The sequence below is a fragment of the Pogona vitticeps genome, chromosome 3, assembly GCF_051106095.1.
Source record: "Pogona vitticeps strain Pit_001003342236 chromosome 3, PviZW2.1, whole genome shotgun sequence".
Classification (NCBI taxonomy): Eukaryota; Metazoa; Chordata; class Lepidosauria; order Squamata; family Agamidae; genus Pogona; species Pogona vitticeps.
This window is the reverse complement of record NC_135785.1, coordinates 148133162-148153668: the sequence shown is the minus strand read 5'-3', so window position 1 is coordinate 148153668 and position 20507 is coordinate 148133162. Positions and strand designations below refer to the sequence as shown.

Sequence of the window (20507 nt, the reverse complement as noted above, 5' to 3'; positions counted from 1 at the left end):
CTGTTGTAGGGACAGAGGAAGGAAGATTCAGCATTGAATTATATTGTTTAACCCTTTGGGAGGGGGAAATAAAAGTGTGAGTTCTGTGCTTCGCGTGTCAACTAAATGGGGGGGTGGGGAGCTCAGGCCACCAAATCCCATGTGTTAAATCCGCCTCGGGTGCATCTCAGAGGGCCCCCAAAGCGGCGTGTTTCTCCCACGGCCACAGCAGCATCTTGTCCCTTCCTAGAGGCGTGCATGATAGAAACGCTCATGTTTCTACGCCGGAGCCGTTGCCCGAAGTGACGGAATCCTCCCGGTGCTCCACGACGCTCCGCCGCCGCCGGAGAGATTCTTCCCCCTTCCCGCTCCCGCCCCCCCCGACTCGCCTTCCCCCCCCCCCCCGCACTCCTCTCGGTTCCGGGGGCGGCGGCGGCCCACAATCCAGCCCGGGTTTTCCTTCGCGCTCCTCGTCGGTACCGCGGCTATGCAATGGGGAGCACGTTTCTCCCTCGCTGGCTGGCTGGCTGGCTGGCGCGGCGGGCGCGTCTCCCGGATTCCGGCCGCTGCCTCGGCTCCGGCTTCGGCGGCCAGGCGGCTCTCCTCTCCGCCGGCTGCGTGGCGGAGCCGCGCTCGCCCTGGGTGCCCCCGCCGGGCGGACCCTCCCGCTCCTGGATGTCCGCCTCCAGCCGAGCCCACCCCGTCGCCGCCCCAGCTTCCACCCCCCCCTCCCGGTACCCTGCGCCGGTAGCGGTAGCCTGGCCGCGCTCTCCCCGGCGCCTTCAGCCGATGCGCGGCTCCGCGGCCGCGGCGATGCTGGTGGAGACGGCGGCTCCGGGCTTTGCGGGGCTCCTCACTCGGGAGCCCAAGCGCAGCTGAGCCTTGGTGGACTCTCAGAGTAGCAGCCCAGGAGGAGGAGGAGGAAGAGGAGGAGGAGGAGGGAGCAGGGGGGGGCGAGGGCTCCTGCCGCCTCCGCCGGCGTCCCAGCGTCTCCCTCCCCAGCCGGCTTCTCAAAGTTTGCCGGGGCGCTTGGAGGGGGGTCTCTTTGGCTCCGACCCACGGGGGTGGGGTCTGTGCGTGTCGCGCTTCTTCGCCCTGGAGGGCTCTGCTTTGTGCTTTTTGGAAGGCGAGGAGGAGGAGGAGGAGGAGGAGGAGGAAGAAGACGGCGGCGGCGATCTGGACAGTTCCTCTGGATTTTATTCTTCAAGTGGATTTTGCAAATAGCGCTCTCTCGCTCTCCTTTTTTTTAATAGAGAACAAGTTAGACGGCTGTTTTGAGGGGCAGAGGGCGCCTCTCGCTCTCTCAGGGAGACTTCTTTGGAGATTTCTAGATATATATCTATTTGGGGGGTGACGGCGGAGGTTTGATTTTGGCACCATGGTTCCGTGGATCGGGGCGCTGCTTCGGGCTCTCCTCGGGCTGCTGCTGCTGCTGCTCCTGCCGCCGGCGGCCCTTCGCGCGGGAGCGGCTGACGCGAAAGCTCGGAGCTGCGGCGACGTGAGGGAGGCGTACAAAGCCAAAGGATTCAGCCTGGTCAATATCCCTTATCAGGAGATCGCAGGTAAGACCCGGAGCCCGACGGGCCGGCCGGCCCGCCGGAGAGGTGGCGTGGCACGGACGATCGTCCGCCGACGTCGGGGGTCCCATCGCCCGCGTCCGGCCGCCTCGTCGTTGCCTGCCTCGGCGGGCGTTCCTCGAAAGGCTCGCCCCGATCGCGATCTGCCGGTTTCTCGCCCCCCCCCCCCCCGTTCTCCGCTCCCGAGGAAGGGAGCAGCTCCGGGAACTCGAGGCGATGAATCGCTTCATTGTGCAGCCAGTGAGAGGATCCCTTTCAGATTTCCGAAGAGAGTTACGGGGGGGGTGAGTTGGGGGCTGGGGGGGCGCAAATTGGGAGAGCGAAAGAGAAGGCAGAAGATGCACTTTGGGGCTCTTCGGCGAGGCCCGCGTGAGGGCATCGAGGAAAGTTTCCAGTTGGCTTCAGAGAACTGAAGCGCCGGGATGCAAGTTTCTAGTCCCTTTGATCACTCGTCGTTAATATTGCCCAACGTTACTGATCCTGAAAGAGTAATTCTTAGTCCAGATTGCCGGCATCCCACAGGAGACGCAAGAGGCTTTCATTCCGAATTAGAGAAAGAACAGAAACGGAGCCTTGGGTTCCCCCCCATGCCGTAATTCAGTCCCCCCCCCCCCTTGGCTTTCTTTTATTTCCTTTCATTTTATTTTACCTGCCAAGCTTTAATAAGGGATTGAGACCCGTAGTCTTTTGCCAGTAGGGTGTGCTCTGCCTTGTGCAGGACTCCTCTCTCTCCCTTTCTCTGGCGGAACACCTGTAAAGGATTAAATAATAATTGCTTCAATTGAGGAAAAAGGGATTGTAAACCGGGGAGCATCTAAAGGGGAAATTTTCTGAAAGACTTTGGAGTGAGTTCCTATGACGGAGAAGTCCCTGCCTGTACAAGCCCATATTTTAAACATAAAATCTTTAGAGATAGTGAGACGAGCTCGTTTTACTTCTTCCTCTGCACAGTAAAGGCATTTGGGTTTTGCTTGCTTGCTTGCTTGCTTGACTGTGAGCCTTTATTTGTGCGTTTTGCTTTGGCCCTGACTTTCCTACTGTGGTGTCTTCCTGATGGGGTGGACAACCATGTCCAGCACGGCCACCCCTCTTGCCCTTTAGTATACCTGGAGATGGCACAGCTAAAGCAAGCTGCTGTCCTACCGTCCCTGTCTGGGGCTTCAGAAGGGAAGCATTATTGTGTGACTTATGGAAGATGGTGTGTGCGCAGGAGGCAGAGGAGGAAGGAAGGGCTGTTCTGACCTACCGGAGTGAAACTTGCTGCTTGTCGGTCTCCAAATGCTGAATTAAGTTATCCGCTGAAAGGTCTCTTTAGTCTAACTCAGTGTATGTTGAGTTTCCATCTGATTTGTATTTCTCCTGCATCGCTGAGGGTTGAGTAATGCAATTAATATAGATGGTTGGCTATTTAAGAGGGTGCATTCATGATCTTCAGAGCATACAAAAATTGAAAGGGGTGGTCATGAAAGTGAGAATGAACTTCTGAATTCAAAGAAGAGGTAGCCATGTTAGTCTGTGTTTACATATCAGGCAAATATTAAACAAAAATAAAGAATTTTAAAAAGTTTAAAGAGAATCATTTTTTTTAAAAAAAGGTCTCTGCATGATGGTCAAGTGGTTTAATTTGAGAGGGCCTACATATGGTTGTAAATGGGCCATTTTATTTCCTAGTTTCTTGTGTAGGGACTTTCGAGGCCAAGGCAGATAACAATATTAAAAATATAAATGCAGGAAAACTTGCTCATTACGCAGAGATGTGGAAGAATAGCCTTCACATTGTGATGCATGGGGATGGAGGCTAACTTCCCTTCGCAAATAGCAGCAGTTTGTGAGTGTGTGATTTTTCTCTTCATTCTTTTTCCAGGACCACAGGTGAATGAAGGGGAGGGGGGATAAGGATGCTCAAACAGTTCCTTCCCACTGACATGGTCTTGAAGCTACTAAGTCCCTCCTCTTCACTGTTCTTTGCATTTCTAGGCATGTGCTTTTACAATGCGCCTACCTATGCACGCATCCTATTTTAGAAAGTTTTGATTTCACATGTCATGCTTGCCCCATGTGACTTCCAGAAAACATTGCCACTGTATAACACAACACACGTCCTTTCCTTGGTATTTATTCATTGGGGTGGGATGCAGTTTCTGTATTTAGAGTTGTAGATGATACACAACTGCCCCCCCCCGCTGCCTATAGAAGCTGATATACTGCACCAGTCATGCAAAGGCTGAAGCCGTAGGGTGCAGCAGCTTGGTCACAACTTTGATACACGATACCGGCTTTCTCATCAGTGGCTCAAAAGGGGAACATGTGGCCCATTAGTTTTGCTGGGTTGCACTTCCCATCTTCCCTCATCTTTGAGTTTGATGCCTAGGTAGTTGCCTTTCCACATCTGGAGGACTAGATATTCTCCATTCATGGACTTAATGGCAATAGGGCTCCGAGCTGGCTAAAAACAACACTTGCCTTTTGTTGAAAATGTTGGAATGGGAGTAAGTGGAGAACAGTCCTCCAGATGTTTTTGGACTGCAGCTCTAGCCAGGACAGTGAGTGGTGAGGAACACTGCCAAGTGCTGATTTTGCGGCAGTAGAACATCATCTGGGAGACTAGTTGCCCAAGTCCACCTTAGAAGGCTTAAGATCTTTATCCAGAAGACTAATCCAAAAGGAGAACATCCTGTCCTTTTATCACTCTCTAACCATGCTTAAGTATCTCTCTAGCCTTAATGCCAGGCTTTGGGTCAGCAGTTGTGGTACATGACTGAGGAATCCGTTTGCTGGAACTGGAGACTTTCTACCTACCAATTGTACCACTTGTGATCTGGGGACAGATATGAAAGAGAAGGATACATCTGATTTCTGTTGGGCAAACGGTGAACTCGCGATGGAGTACTTGTTTGGAAGGAAGGAAGGAAGGAAGGAAGGAAGGAAGGAAGGAAGGAAGGAAGGAAGGAAGGAAGGAAGGAAGGAAGGAAGGAAGGAAGGAAGGAAGGAAGGAAGGAAGGAAGGAAGGAAGGAAGGAAGGAAGGAAGGAAGGAAGGAAGGAAGGAAGGAAGGAAGGAAGGAAGGAAGGAAGGAAGGAAGGAAGGAAGGAAGGAAGGAAGGAAGGAAGGAAGGAAGGAAGGAAGGAAGGAAGGAAGGAAGGAAGGAAGGAAGGAAGGAAGGAAGGAAGGAAGGAAGGAAGGAAGGAAGGAAGGAAGGAAGGAAGGAAGGAAGGAAGGAAGGAAGGAAGGAAGGAAGGAAGGAAGGAAGGAAGGAAGGAAGGAAGGAAGGAAGGAAGGAAGGAAGGAAGGAAGGAAGGAAGGAAGGAAGGAAGGAAGGAAGGAAGGAAGTCACTAATCAATTACATGAGAGTTCTTCTCTAACTCAGCCCAAGAGCCTCTGGATTCTTCAGTCAAGTTTTCCCTGAACTGAATGTTATTTCATTTTAGCTCAGTGATGGATGGTATCTACTTTTCCTTTGTCTTTTAGAGGCCGAGTATTACAGTTTGAATGACTTGGATACCTGGTGCAAAGTTATCATTAGAAAAGGTTTATTTTTCATTTTCCTCTGCACCCTTCTTTCCCTTTACAGACAACTTCCCATGCAAAGCATGTGAGGGAGGGTTGCATTAGTTAACTTCCAGATATTTGCAAAGTAGTCGAAATCTTGGGGCAAACTTAATAATCAGCCTTTGTTTTAAAAAATGGCATCCGTCCCTGCTAAATCCAATATTGCTCTTCAACTTTGTCTTCAGACTTCAATACCATCACCTTCCCTTTGATGTGTGTGGAATATGAAATTACAAGCATATAAAATCCAGGTGGATAGGTTGATTGATTTATTTATTTTTTTTAAACTCTTTTACTAAGCTTCTCCAGCTTTTTAGTTCTGTTGGTTTAAATTGAGTTGATGTTAGTTAATGGAAACACATCAGATGGATTGTATATACACTGGAGACAGAGTTTGGGTTGTTGCAAGGCAATGTAATTGGCAGTGTGCTCTTCTGTATATAGTTCTGAGTACTTTGATTAAATGAAAACTAGCTTGGAAAAGACAGATTGGTGTGCATTCTTGAGATGATTGTTTCATCGTCTTCATCAAGAAATGGCTGCACCCAATCAAAGAGTTAATGGAGATGCAGTCTTGCTGGGACTTTTGTTTACCTCATGCAAAGCATATATAAATAAACTAGTTAATTCAATGGCCCTTTTGAAAATCTGATGAATCAGATTTCACAGAATCCTGATTAAGATTCAGTGTAATCAAATAATAACTATACTGAAGTCACATTTGACTTCCTTTCAGTACATCATCCTTCATATATATTCAGAGCTGGATATTCTTATATTCTTTTAAAAATTAGGTAGTTAAAGAGAAAAGATTGTGTAGGATCAGATTAACTGAAATTAGGAAATTGGATGGAAGGGGGTGGAGAAGAATGCTATTGGAGGAACTAAGCAGACAATGATAGTCAGTGGGCCACTATTTAAAAAAATAAGGGATTTTCAGTACCTGCCTGAAATAAGAGTTTATTGGGTGTGTTGTGATACTGGCTTTTTTGCCATCTGTTCAAACTGTGGCATGAATGGCCTTCCGTGTGTTGTTGAATTGGGATTCTCCTCATCCCATAGTGAATAAAAATATGTTTTAGTGGTGCTCACGACAGCCATTGCTGCTATTCTGAGTCAAATATTTTATAAACTAGAATGCTTATAACCAAACTTTTAGAAAGTCCTATCACTTTTGAACTGAACTAATTTTTTTCTTTTTCTTCTTTTGCATGAATATTTTCATTCTTCTTTTTTTATTCAGTGTTTACATCCAGACACTCCACTAATTTGTTAATGTTAACTCGTAAAATAATAGACTGTTCAACAACTGTGGTCATTTATGTTTGAGTTTGTAATACTACTCCCCCTGCCCCACTTCTCAGAATATTGTTTAGAAAGCATGGCAATCACATGGGTGCTAGCTTACTACTTCACTATTCTATTATACTGATGGTAAATTGCTACGTGTAACTTTTTATGCACCAGCTAGCAAAATTTGAAACAGAACCCATACATCTAAATCTGTTTGGGGATTTGCATACACTTAGAATGTGCAATGTTGCAAATTCCTTTAGAGTATGTACTAGATGTACAGGCTACATTTCCATTATGTGCGGGCCATAGGCTGGCCTCTCACACATAGCAATGAAAGGAAAAAAGTAATATTTTGCTTGCATGGGTAATGACTGCTACAAATGATTTAAATAAGGTTGCTGTCTGTGTAGAAAGTGATTTTTCCATGGGTCTTGAATCCATAGAACATTAGCTTTGCAATGAAGTCAAAACATGGATGAAATATTTGTCTTTCCTATGTTTATACTGATCAGCCTGTTTAAGATTTGCAAAGCCAGCCTACTGCACTGGTTTCGTAATTTCAGAACATGTAGGAAATGATGTTGTCCAAAATAATGCTTGAATAAGGAGCTTTAGCAACTGTAAACCTGAGTTGCCAGTGGAGGGATCTGATTGCCTCTGAAAGTTGGAGGATGAGGCAACTTGCTATTTGAGAGAGCTACCTGAAATCAGAATGAAGATGGAGAAACCTGAAATTTGTGGGAAGAGCTGCAATTCAAGCAGAGAATGCCTAGGTTGTATAACAAATGTGCCAGATTTAATCTGTAGCTTCTCTGGAAAGAGCTTGGAAAAATCCCTGCCTAAACACCTAGTGAACGGCTGCTACTTGATTTCGACGCTCTTTTACCTGTTTATCTAAGGTCTTTATACAGCTGTCATGTAATACATGTTCTCTGGACAGCTTACCAGACTGATAACTAGATAGACCAGGAACTACCTGATTTGACATAAGACAGCTTCCTACATCAAGTTTCTTTTTATTTTTATTTTTTTTAAAGTACAAGGTAAACTGAAGTAGTGTGTCAGATTTATTCCTGGCACGTCAAGGGTCCAAGTGCCACCTTAAATTCGTTCTCTGCTTTATACGAGATCATCTGTCACTACAAGCATACTGGAGACCAAAAGCACACCTATTTTTTTTTAAAAAGGTCAAGTGTTAAGTTTTTTTTTTTTAAAGTATGCACAGGCCAACTTACTGACCAATCTATACACGCAGTGAACATTTTTGCATTTAAGGATTGTGCATTTAAGGAATCTTGTATAATTAATTTAGCAGTAGCTAGACTATGGCTGATTAACACGTCTTTATTTGTATCAGAGCATTGCACAAACATCAGCAAGTCTGCAGTGCAAAACTTCTGGAAGTGACGGATTGGTTGGCTGTATGCCGTTGCCAAGGGGATGCCTGAGTATACTTGCAATGCTTTCCATCCTTTGGGGAGATTCCTTCTGTGTCCCCTATTAACATGTCTAGGAAGGTTGATTCAAACCATTCAAAATTGTTTTGAAGTAGACATGAATATCCATTTATTATTTACATTGGGGCAGCTGTGTTGGTGAGCTTGTCTTTCCATACAGTGGCTGAAATCCTGTTCATACGTATGTGCTGGGTGTTATGCCTAGGAACCCACCATTACACAGTTGGACAGCACAGTTGATCATATGGTTTCTGTCATGACAGTTATGTGGCACACATGCAGAAGTTTTGCCTCTGCACTGCCATGCTCTTCGGTAACATTTTCATAGCTTTGTGTTGCACATGAGGAGCTGCAGAAAAAGATTTCAGCCAGTGTCAACTGTTTAGTGGTATTGCAAGTTTTCAAGCATCCACATTCCAGCTTTAATCACATCTGTTTAACTTCATTAAACCAGACTCAGATCTGGTGAAAATCAAAAATTATGGCTTGCTCCCAGTGGTGATCTTGCCTTAGCACAAGAATAGAGTATGTATTTCCTTCCAGATGTGGTTGTACTGCAACATCTGTGGATTGTAGCCATTGCCTATGCTGGCTAGGATTGATGGGAGTTGCAGTCTAACAATATTAGGAGGATTGTGTGTTCCCCACCTCTGACTTAGCTGAAAGCACTTTTGCTGATGCAAACTGTATCAATTACAGGTACTGTATTGCTAAAGCTGAAGTTATTCTGTAATTCAGCATTTTTGCCGACATCTCCCCAGCCCCATGGGCACAAGGAGATCCTTAGAGCAGGATGGGATCCAAAACAGAAGGCTGAAGAAAGTAAAAAGCATTAGCAAAAATCAGGCAGCCTCATTTAAGTGCATTCCGTATGCGATCTTAAAACTCAAGGCATGCTTCCACACAGAAATATAATGTACAGGAGAATTGCAGTTATACACACTATATGCGTGTATTATGCCTGCAAATCAGTGTGCTGCTTCAAACAGGGTTCCTCTCATTTTAATTGGTGGGGGGCAGTAGCATGTATATTATTTGTCAGAAGTTTGGAACACACTTCCTTGAGAGAGATGTGCACAAGGAAACTCCAAAGTCTTCCTTGGAAGAGCTGTAAAATTCTTATGCCATACCTTAAAAGGAAAAGCCAATTTAACAGCCCTTGCTGTGAAATTGCTAAATTTAGTCCTCCTTCTTGCGCTTTTGGGAGAGACAGAGGCGAAGCTGCCAAATCTTCAAGGAGACCTGTGTTAATCCCTGACCTAACTCACACTGAGATGGCTCCCATGTTCAGTCAAGTTTCCATGGGATTACAGAGAGCCTTCAAACTAATGAAAAATCATAGTCAATCTTGGTTCTATGTAAGATACCAAAGTAGCATTAACCTGCTGGAGAAGTAACAAATCAGTACCTTTTTTCAGTTGTCACTATTCTGTCTGCAGATTGCTTCCTGACTGGCATGCTCATCTCTAGACATTTTGTCCATGCTACTAGAGAGAGAAGGAGGAAGGCGGGAGAGTGATATTGCAGTCATACGATCCTTGCAGGTTTCTTGAAGGGAACTGGCTGTCCACTGTGCGGGCTGAATGCTGGACTAGATAAAATAAAGTACTGTAGACTAGAGAATCAGAACTTGTCTCTCTACGAAACTTGCAGCTTCATCCAGTGGCTGAGTTAGTTTCTTAAAAGCCATGTAGAAGTGCGTCTTTCTGAAGGCAAGCATTACATTTAGAGGTTGGAGGGAGTGTATTGTCCTTAGAGGGAATGTGTTCAGATGGTGCTTATGTTACAATAACGCAAGAACCAGCTCCATCTCAATTGCTGTCCTTGGAGAAGCATCATCAAGGCAGACTGACACTCCTTTCTTCCCAATAGCAGTGAAAACTTCACCCTCTGCTAATCCACCTCACCTCTGAGGTTGTATTGCCACTATGTTGTTAATCTAAGAAGAGGGGAGAAGAGGAAGGGTGCTCAAGCTGCAGGTATTCTGTAATGTTAGTGCTACTTTGTTCTTTATTTTACCCTTGAATAACTTAGTCTTCCAGAGATGTTCAGACACTGAGGAGGTCAAGCACCGTGTTAAAAGCTTGGGTCATCCTTTTTATATGTCTGCAATAAAGGATATATTAATTTCATTTATATTACCATTTGGCTCTCATAAAAGGTCAGTTTCGGTTGAATATACAATTACTTGCAAATGGCAAGTCTTATAACAAGTGATCAACAATAAAAGCTTTATTTCTGGGCAATTTGGTTTTAACATTTACCACCTACTCTTCTCTTGTTTGACTCTGTGGACAGTGTAGGATCACCCAGCTCTCAGCTTGCCTTTTTAAAATAGATACCATTTCCTCTCCCCCCCCCCCCAGTAAAGGACAGAACAATATGCATGCTAATCTTGATTTTGCTTTGTAAAGTAAGAATTACTGTAATTACTTAATTTTTTTCAGTTAAAATAACAAGCCATGTACTGAAAACTCCATTACATTGCTAAAGGATCAGTGCTCCCATTTCTAGCATAGCGAGATTACATTTTTCCTCCAAATTACCCTTTCTGCCTAATTCTATAGTTTCTCCATTTGAATAATCAGGTTATTATAGAATGCAACAGAGATCTTAGATTAGGCATCCAAGAACCTTTCTCTCTCCACTTGCTCACCAGGCAAGGCAATGACTGGCCTGTATTCCAAACTACAGCAGCATCTTTGCTTTGGATGGTGAGACATCACAACCAGCTCATCAGGGATCAGGTGACAGAAGAGGCCAAAAGGTTTGATTCATACCATACAACACTGCTGTCTCTGTCCTTAATCTCCAGTATATGAGTGGCTGGGGCTTGTGTGCTTTCAGAATAACCTCTGTGACAGATTTCAAGACCAGTTGGAATCCTATGGCCTTTTTGACTTCTTCTTCAATGAGACCTTGGTCAGAATAGCTTCATTTTCCCTTTTCAGGTGTGGATACAGTTGGCTGCTGTCTAGCTTTTCTAGGGACCTCCTGAATGGAGTTTGGAGGCCATCAGTGTCCAGATCCTGTGTTATATATGTGGACAACATGTCATAACACAAGAGCTGTAGACTCTGCTTGTATGCCAGCACCCCTTCAATTTCCAGTGCTTTTTTCCAATTGACATTTTCCAGTTTTTCCTCTATTATTCATTACTACTGTAATAACATTCATGTTAGAGATGTGGAGATTTGTCTTCTTGGCACACAGCTCTCCGAATTCCCCAGGTGGCGATTCCACACGTCATCGTCGAAAACAAATCTGCTCAAATTTTACTTCCTCCCATGAGCTAACAAGGGCGCCTCCCATACAGGGTTCTCTTCCCTGCCTCGCTCACAACGGCTTTGTGAGGGAGCGAGGTAACTCGGACTGAGACAGAGAGAAGGATCGATCCAAAGTCTCTGGCAGAGTTTCATCAATCTATTAGTCTGTTGTCATATTCATATTCAGTGAAATTAAATAGTTTCTTTTTGTATCTTGTTACAGTATTACATTACCAACTGGAACTCTGCTTTATTGAGAGTGGAGAATTTTAGAACTCTCTATAGGTCTCTTTGGAACATTTGCTCTTGAATAAATCTCAAAATTTAAAGTTGTCCCAGAAATGTGTAGGTGTATCCTCTGTAAACTATGGTACCAGGGGGTGGGGGAATACTGTCATATTTATGTGTTCATGTCTTGGGGCAAGTCATTTCTTCCACCATCTGTGTATGATGCAAACTAGTAAGATGTCCTAATTTTTAATTCTCCCTGCTTCGTGTTCCTGTGAACTAACTAGCAAAACACTTTAAGTACAATGGATACATTTCCACTTCTGGCACATGCAAATTAAAAATAGCATTTTTCTTGTTGCATTGTGTATTATTTTAAGTGACAGTTCTGCTTTTTATAATGAGAGGTGTGTTTCCTCTTTTGAAGATGAGAATTCTCCACATTTTCGGGGGGGGGAGATACTTTTTTCATTTTTAAAACAGGCTGAACAATCTGTGTAAGATAGATAGACAGACTGTATGATCCCTCTAAGAGTTATCCTTTGGTCATAACCGCACACTGCTTTTGACCAGTGTGACACTTGCACAAGGGAAGGCAACCATTAGGACACCTTATAAATGAACTATTAGTACAAATTCAACCCCCTCTAATTCCCCTCCCCATTAAATTGGCAAATCTAATCCATCATATCAACCTGGCTCTTAGGATCATAGTGCTGCTCTTTTGCATATTAATTCTAAGCCACAAGTACAATTTGAATTTATTTAATATAAATACATTTTATGTTGTAATTGTATATCCAGTTACTAGAGTCCTGTGGTCTGAGCGGAGAAGAACATCTCCACTGAAGGATGACCCTCCCTCATTGTGACGTTCACCCCGTGCCCCGGTTTCTTTTTCTCTGCCCAAAGGGCTCTCGCTGGTGACGTTCCCTCTTTCTTTCGCTGCCACCAGTGGATTTCTTTATCCACACTGTAAAGGACTTTAGTCTGACACTGGCTGTCAACAACAGAACTTGTTTATTAAAGGGTATTCGGGTAATTCAGAATCACAGATGTTCTTTATTCATTTCATGGAATCACAATCTTTGAAATCTCATATATTCTGCCATTTGATCACCTCCCGTTTTATTTATTCACTTTAACCAGCTTATTTTTATTAATTACAATTCTCACTCTTTCTCTGACTATATACAGTATATATATCTATATATATATATCTATAAAGCTCTCTCTTCCTCTTCTCACTCTCTCTCTCTCTCTCTCTCTCTCTCTCTCTCTCTACCTTAACTGACTCTCTGCCTCCGCCCCTCCTGTCCTCTCATAGGCTTATTCAAATGAGCTCCAGCTATGAGTGACAGGCGTGATGTGGGGCATCCATCACACTCATCAGCACACAAATGCTTAGACTGTTACCTACCAATGTGTCATAATAAGGGTATTTGGTGACCATACTCAAACACTTACATTAAGCACTTGATTAAGGCTTGATCGCAGTGTGTCTGCTAAAATAGCAGATGATGTGACTGTGGGAAGATTGTTGACAAATTAAGTAGGGAGACTGCAGAGGTAACCAACTGCTTTCATTCCTGCATCTATATCTCTGTTGAAGAAGACTTCTCTTATGTTTGTTGCAATGGATGGAATAGTAGAACTCTTTGAGGGGGTGGGATCAAATCCTGCATCTTATTCTTCCCCACCCCATCTGCACTATGTGAGGCAAAGACATCAATCAGTTTGACTGTCTCTTATATCTCCGATCAAATGCTTTTGGTGGATTCCTTAGTAAAATAGCAAACACACCTTTTTTAAGTTCCTCAACTACTTCAAGGACAATTAGTATATTGCCTGCTTCTGTCAGTCAAACTGTTCAGGATATCTTGCTGTGTAGTAGTTTATACGTTCCATTAGCTTGAGGCTGTTGTTAAATATATATCACTCTGTTTATATTCAGAGATCAAAAACTTTAGTAAAAAGCAGCATCAAGAGGGGGAAGTGTTTGTGTGTATTCTTTTGGTTCTTTTAAAGAAACAGTTCATGGTATCTGAAAAGAGAAACTAAGGCTGAATATAAGAAACAGCAATTTGAAGACAAATTAAAAAGTTGGAAAAATAAACCACTGCATGAAAAATATCTGAGAAAAGTTGATAGAAAGCATGATGATAATTTACTTGGGCCTGGTTAAAATTGGGGCCCATCAAGAAAAAACCAAAGGCTTGGTCTTTGCTACAGAAAAACAAGCACACCAAACCAATGTCATTAAAACTGCAATTCAAGGAATTAGTCTAAACAGCAAATGTAGACTCTGCCAAGGAAAAGATGAAACTGTGTCACACCCCATCTGTGAATGCTCAAAGATTGTATAGACAGACTACGAAGCTAGAGAAGACAGAGTTGTAAAATTTATACACTGGTCATTATGTAAAAAATACAATTTGCCAGCATCCAAAAATATATGAGAACATCCGGTATAGAAGGTGCCAGAAAATGACCAAGTTAAGATCTTGTGGGGCTTTCAGATTCAAATGGATAGACATCTTGAACAATAACACACCAGACATAACACTAATAGAACAAAGAAATGTCTGGATAATTTACATTGCAATTCCAGAGAATGCCAGAATTGAAAATAGAGAATTGGGAAAATTAACAAAATACAGAGATCTGGCAATAGAAATAATTTGTTTGTGGATGAAACACATTTCAGTGGTTCCCATAGTCATTAGGACATTGGGGACAATTTGGGTGAGTTTTATAAAACATTGTCATCAGCTGCAACTCTCTGAAATAACACCATCAGAACTGAAAAAAAGGGCAAGATTAGGAATAGCATACACACTACACTGCTACTGTAACTGATACTCAGGTTTTTGGTTAAAACCTGTATCTGTTATATAATACCAGTCAAATACTGTGTCTTGTAGTTTTGCAGAATAAATGTAAAGTTATGATCATACATGCAGCAAGTGGTTTTCCAAGTGGTAGCTTACTGATGTATAGGAGCGCACACGGCTATGCTTAAAAGATTGCACAGGAAAAAGAGGAAAGATTGGAGAGAGAGAAGATGGAAAGAGAGGCTGAGAGAGAGAGAATTGCCCTAGAGAAGGAGGAAAGAGAGAGACAATTTGAACTGGAGAAACAGCGTATGGCATTGGAGATAAGAAGAATGGAATTACTGAACCAGAACAATAATAATAATAGGGAAAATGAGGAGAGCCAATTATCGAAAGCAGATTTAAAGAAATTTCCTTCCTATAAACAAGGGGATTCGGTTGAAGCGTTCCTTACAAGTTTTGAGAGAACAGCCTCAGATTTTTCTCTCAGAGAAGCAGAGAAAATGATAATTTTAAGGTCTCTGATTAGTGGGAAAATGGCGGAAGTCTATGCTGATATGCCAACTGAACTCGGTAAAGATTATTCAGAGTTTAAAAACTTGGTTTTTCTTAGATTTGGCATTAATTCAGAACACCTAAGACAGAAATTCAGAAAGCTTACAAAGAAATCAGATGAAACTTATACACAGCTTGGTTTTAACTTAGAGAGGTGTTTGGACAGGTGGCTAGAACAGGAGAATGTACAGACTTTTCAACAATTAAAAGCTATTGTAGGCTTGGAGCAGTTCTATTCCTTACTCCATGGTGAACTTAAATATTTAGTGCAGGAAAAGAAACCTTCTGACATTAGACAGGCTGCTCAGATTGCTGATTTTATTTCTCAAATAAGGGGCCTGTAAATTATGAGGGAAGAGGCATGAGGAAAACATGGGACCCAAAGTACTCCAAAGGGCTAGGTCAGGGTCAGCCTAAAATGGGCGGCCATTTTGTGGATAAAACTTCTGGGCAGAGCCAGTCCAGGAACCAGATTTTGGAGGGAAAAGAGAAATCAGAAAAATTCACTAACAAAAGCTCATGGGGAGATAAAATTTGCTTTGCTTGTCAGGGTAGGGGACACATTGCTTCCCAGTGTTTTAATACAAAACAAAATAAAGAAATTTCTCTCAGAAAGTGAATTTAAAAGATGCTAAGTCTGTATATTGTATACAGAACAGCCAGATGACTCCCTCTAGAGATAGCTCTGTTGCCATGGAAACGAAACCAGAGGCAGCAGCTAGCTCTTCGGAAATTGATACTTTGAGTGGGCAGAGTACAAGCGAATATGAAGATCTGCCTATATCTGAAATTAGATATTGCCTGTATATTCAGACAAATTCGCAGTTACTGGAATCAGCTGGGGACAGAATAAAAATTTTTGGACATAACTACACTGCCTTAAGAGACACTTGCTCACAGGTTTCGTTCTGCCACTCAGATATTGTACCTCAGAAGTGTATAATTCTGGATCAGAACTTGACTCTCAAAGGAATTGGGAAGGAGATAGTGATTTTGCCTGTAGCAGATGTTTTAATTGATTATCAAGGATGGCGGGGAGTTTGGCGAGTTGGGGTTTCTTCTCAAATTCCTACACCTTTTCTTATTGGCACTGACTTAACAAAGCATGTCAAGAGTGCCTTGGTGATTACTCGATCACAATCTGAACAAAGTGAATCTAGTAATGATACTGACTCTCAAGAACCAGAGGAAAATATACCCCAAGCTGAGGCATTTTCTTTAGAAATACCTCAGAAAAGTGTATTTGCCAGGGATCAGATAGCAGACCCCACTTTAAAAATCTGGTTTGAAAAGGTGTGGCCTCTTCCTCCTACGTCACAGGGGGGACGCCACTTCACACTTTCTTTCTCTTCACACACTGCCACCAACCACACACATATATCTGACTCCTCAGACAAAGGTATGGATTTTAAAATTAAAAGGATTGTTTATTGGTACAACTTAACATAAGGTAAATCACTATAGAAACTGAATAAGGCAATCAATAAAATAAAGGATCCCTTCAATCACACTATCACTCAGACCTTAACTAACACAGTACTTCATGCCCTAACCCACTCTCACTCTAACTCTCCAAAAACTCTCTCACACCATTCACTCCCCCCCCTTATATACATAGCTCCACCTCCTGGAGTCCCACCTCCTGCCCCGCTATAGGCAGATGAGCTCCAGCATACCATTGATAGGCAGGTGACGTCATCGCAGCCGTCACACTGACTATTAGTACAAGGGGGCCTTGAATCTTTTCAGTATAAAGTTGTATTTTAAGCTCCTATCCACTCCTCTAGGTTCCTCACTCAAGGCCTCCTGAATTCCTGCCGGACACATTATCCACTATGACACTATAGCTGTTAACAGGTCATGAAGCCCACCTTCAACCCTCATCTTGACCTAAGAGGAAGATCCATCCTGACCAGTTGAAGGCTCAGCCTGACTGTTAACTGTCTCTCAGTTTGCAGAGATACAGACCAGATTGTGACCTCATTCTGACATAGTAAGATTCTGACCAATGGCTAGGCAGGTTGGGAGAATTGTGGGAGCTGCAATGAAAGCAACTTTAGGAAGCTCTGCTTGGCATGTCATGAGCTTGCCCAAGGTGACACGGGCCATCTCTTCCTCCCTGAAGGCACAATGGGAAAGCTCCCAATCTCTTGCTCCACAACCAACCTTTGTAACAATACCCAAAGAAACCTTTAGCGTGACCCGAAAACCTGCTTCCAGTAGAAAAGCAGAGACACAGATCCCAAACCCTGAGGATCACTCGTTACCTGAAGTAGGAAATCCTCAGTCACAGGACATATTTTGCCTATCAATAGCTTAATTGACACTCAGGTAGTAATAATTTCAGGAGCATCTTTAAAGAAAATGGGTAGCTGACTATTAGTACAAGGAGGCCTTGAATCCTTTCCGTATAAAGTTATATTTTAAGCTCCTTCCCCCCCCCCCAGGTTCCTCACTTAAGGCCTCTTGAATTCCTGCCTGACACATTATCCACTATGACACCATAGCTGTAAACAGGTCATGAAGCCCACCTTCAACCCTCATCTTGACCTAACAGGAAGATCCATCCTGACCAGTTGAAAGCTCAGCCCAACTGTTAACTGCCTCTCAGTTTGCAGAGATACAGACCAGATTGTGACCTCATTCTGACATAGTAGGATTCTGACCAATGGCTAGGCAGGTTGGGAGAATTGTGGGAGCTGCAGTCAAAGAAAGCAACTTTAGGAAGCTCTGCTTGGCATGTCATGAGCTTGCCCAGGGCGACACAGGCCAGCTCTTCTTCCCTGAAGGAAAATCCAACTCCCAACCTCTGACTCCACAAGAAGCCTTCGTAACAATACCCAAAGAAACCTTTAGCGTGACCCGAAAGCCTGCTTCCAGTAGAAAAGCAAAGACACAGATCTCAAACCCTCTGCTGTCTGAGATCGCAGCTGGCGGTAAGCATGCTTGGAGTGGGGCTGCAGAGGATGGCTAGGGCTGCCCCCCCCCATGTGGCCCAAACCAAATTTATGTTCGGCCCAAACCAAATTTTCATCTTCTAATGTGGCCCGGGGAAGGTGAAAGATTGGACACCCCTGGTCTACATTTTGCATGGAGAATGGTGTGGTCTGCTTTGCCTCTGAATTTAAGAAAAATACTCGGGATGAGAGATAATTTAAATCAGCCCTCACTTTAAAATTAAACTGACCTAATTAACATTTCATTTAGTAATATGAGTACTTCAGCACAGTTAACAGTTGGACTTCATGTTTCTCTAAATTTTGCCTTGTGACCTTGGCTCAAAGATTGCATACAAGAATGCAAGTATTAGGGAAGCATGCACTCAATCAGGCATATATTAGTCAGAAAGAATAATCATCTATATCTGTCTGTCTGTCTGTCTGTCTGTCTGTCTGTCTGTCTGTCTGTCTGTCTGTCTGTCTGTCTGTCTGTCTGTCTGTCTGTCTGTCTGTCTATCTATCTATCTATCTATCTATCTATCTATCTATCTATCTATCTATCTATCTATCTATCTATCTATCTATCTATCTATCTATCTATCTATCTATCTATCTATCTATCAAGGCTCATCTATATATATATATGTGAAAATCCCCCATAGGAAACATCACCCTTAATTTATGATGATTTTTTGTTTTTTCCATTGGAAACCATTAGACAGACCATCCAATGGTTTCCAATGGAGAAAATTCAAAAAATCATCATAAATTAACGAAGTGTCAGAACAACACCAAAATCAGTTTGCATAGGTTTCAGGAGGTGGACTAACCATTGCAGTCATTTAAAACAGCTTCCAAACATTGTAAGACACTTTTACAGGAGCAAAAAAGGACTTCGCAAAGGCATTGAAATGTATTGAGTCGGCTTCAATACATTCCAATATAGGAAACATTGTTTCACTCAACGATGTTTCCTATGGGGATTTTCACTGAACGATGGCAATCCGTTCCAATTGGAACGGATTAACCGGTTTTCAATGCATTCCTATGAGAAATGGTGTTTCACAGAATGATGTTTCACACAACATTGATTTTTTTTGGAACCAATTAACATCGTTGTGTGAGGCACCACTGTATGTATGTGTATATATGTGTATATATATACACATACACACACACATATGTATACATACACACACACACACACACACACACATACACACACACACACACACACACATATATATGTATATGTATATGTATGTGTATATATATGTATATGTGTATATGTATATGTGTGTGTGTATATATATGTGTGTATATATATATATATATATATATATATATATATATATATATATATATATATATATATATATATATATATATATATATATATATATATATATATAAAGGGAAATTTATATGTGGAAATATGCATTTTCCTTTTGTCTGAAAAACAATATAATGGCACTCTAGTGTTGAAATTTGACACTATTAGCTTATTAGATCACTTGCTGTAAGTCGAACAGCATAAACTGAAGGTGGTAAATAGTCACTAGTTAATATTTATATATTATATGATTTGTATAGTGCCCTATTAGTGGAAAGCACTATTCTGAGCTGTTTACAGCAAAATAATAAAACACAGCAACAATGAAATTACAATAAACCTGTTTGTATTCCTTGTCACACACCAGTCACGTGGCTTGGCCTGTGATGAGGAATACAACTTCTTAACTCAGCAATTTACCATTGTAATTTTTGCATTTCCCCAGCATGCCTCCTTGGCAGGGGCTGGACTCAATGATCCATAGGGTCCCTTCCAGCGCTGCAGTTCTAAGATGATGATGATGATGATGTTTCAATAGAAGTGCAGATCCTAGTTTTCAGTGTGCTCATATACACACTTAGTACTAAACTTGGCTCAGCTGGATTATTTGCCAGAACATAAAGCAGAGACAGGGAAGCTGTGTTCAGGCTGCAGTTCTCACCATCAATTGTGAGAGGTAGTGACAGTTGTGTTCCAACAGCACTCCCCAACCCTGATTTAAAGGACACAATCAACTTGGAAGCTATTCACTATTTAATGCACTAAATTTCCATTATGGTTCTGTCCTGTTTTGTTAAAACAAGAGTGCAAATTAATTATGATACAGCTCTTTCCAGTTGGCATTCTCCATACACAATTGAGAAAACAATGTGTTTCCATGGATTTTCTGATTTTCCCAAATTGATACCTCATCTCCATTTGCAATTCTCTGTGCTTCTCATCCAAAGGTAGTGGTGGTAGGAAGCTCTCCCAGGTAAAATAAGATGATCTTTCCCACGCTCTTGAGGTAAAGAAGATTATTGTCACCAAGCTCACCAGCCCAATCATGTACAATTTGCTGCCTCTAAACACGACCTTTTTACTTCAAGCTGTATAAAACAATGCTTTATTGCCTTTAAAGATATTTGAATACTGTTATTTGGAAGAAAGGGTGTGCTAGGCAATTACTATAATCCAGAACATAAAAGAGGCAAATAAAACCAAGCATTGAACTGATCCCTCCCTGCTTGGCATAGCTTCCTGCTGCTTCTCTGTGCTTTGTCGTAATTCAGACTTTACTCAGCCAAGGTTCCTGCGAGGCTCGGTTGGGAAGTTATTAATAATATCTCGACTGTTATATGTTTCACATAAGCCTTTGGGGAGCCCTACTTAGCAAAGCTGCTTGTAGAGACTGCACATGCCCAGAAGGAGGCTCTACTGCACCAGTTGGTCCTCAAGGCAGATGAACTTCAGGCTCATTTTACCCTTGTTATTGTGGAATTGATTTTCACGGCT

The 20507-nt window shown here is 42.6% G+C and overlaps 1 protein-coding gene across 2 annotated transcripts in view; it reads left to right on the top strand.

Annotated features, from left to right (window-relative positions):
• Positions 1-443: 443 nt before the first annotated feature.
• GPC6 (glypican 6) overlaps positions 444-20507 on the top strand; it is a 999214-nt gene continuing 979150 nt past the window's right edge. For both annotated transcript variants that reach the window (XM_072994687.2, XM_072994686.2), the window contains exon 1: positions 444-1541. In XM_072994687.2, the coding sequence (XP_072850788.2) occupies positions 1358-1541 (184 nt within the window). In that variant the 5' untranslated portion in view covers positions 444-1357. The remainder of the gene's footprint in view (positions 1542-20507) is intronic.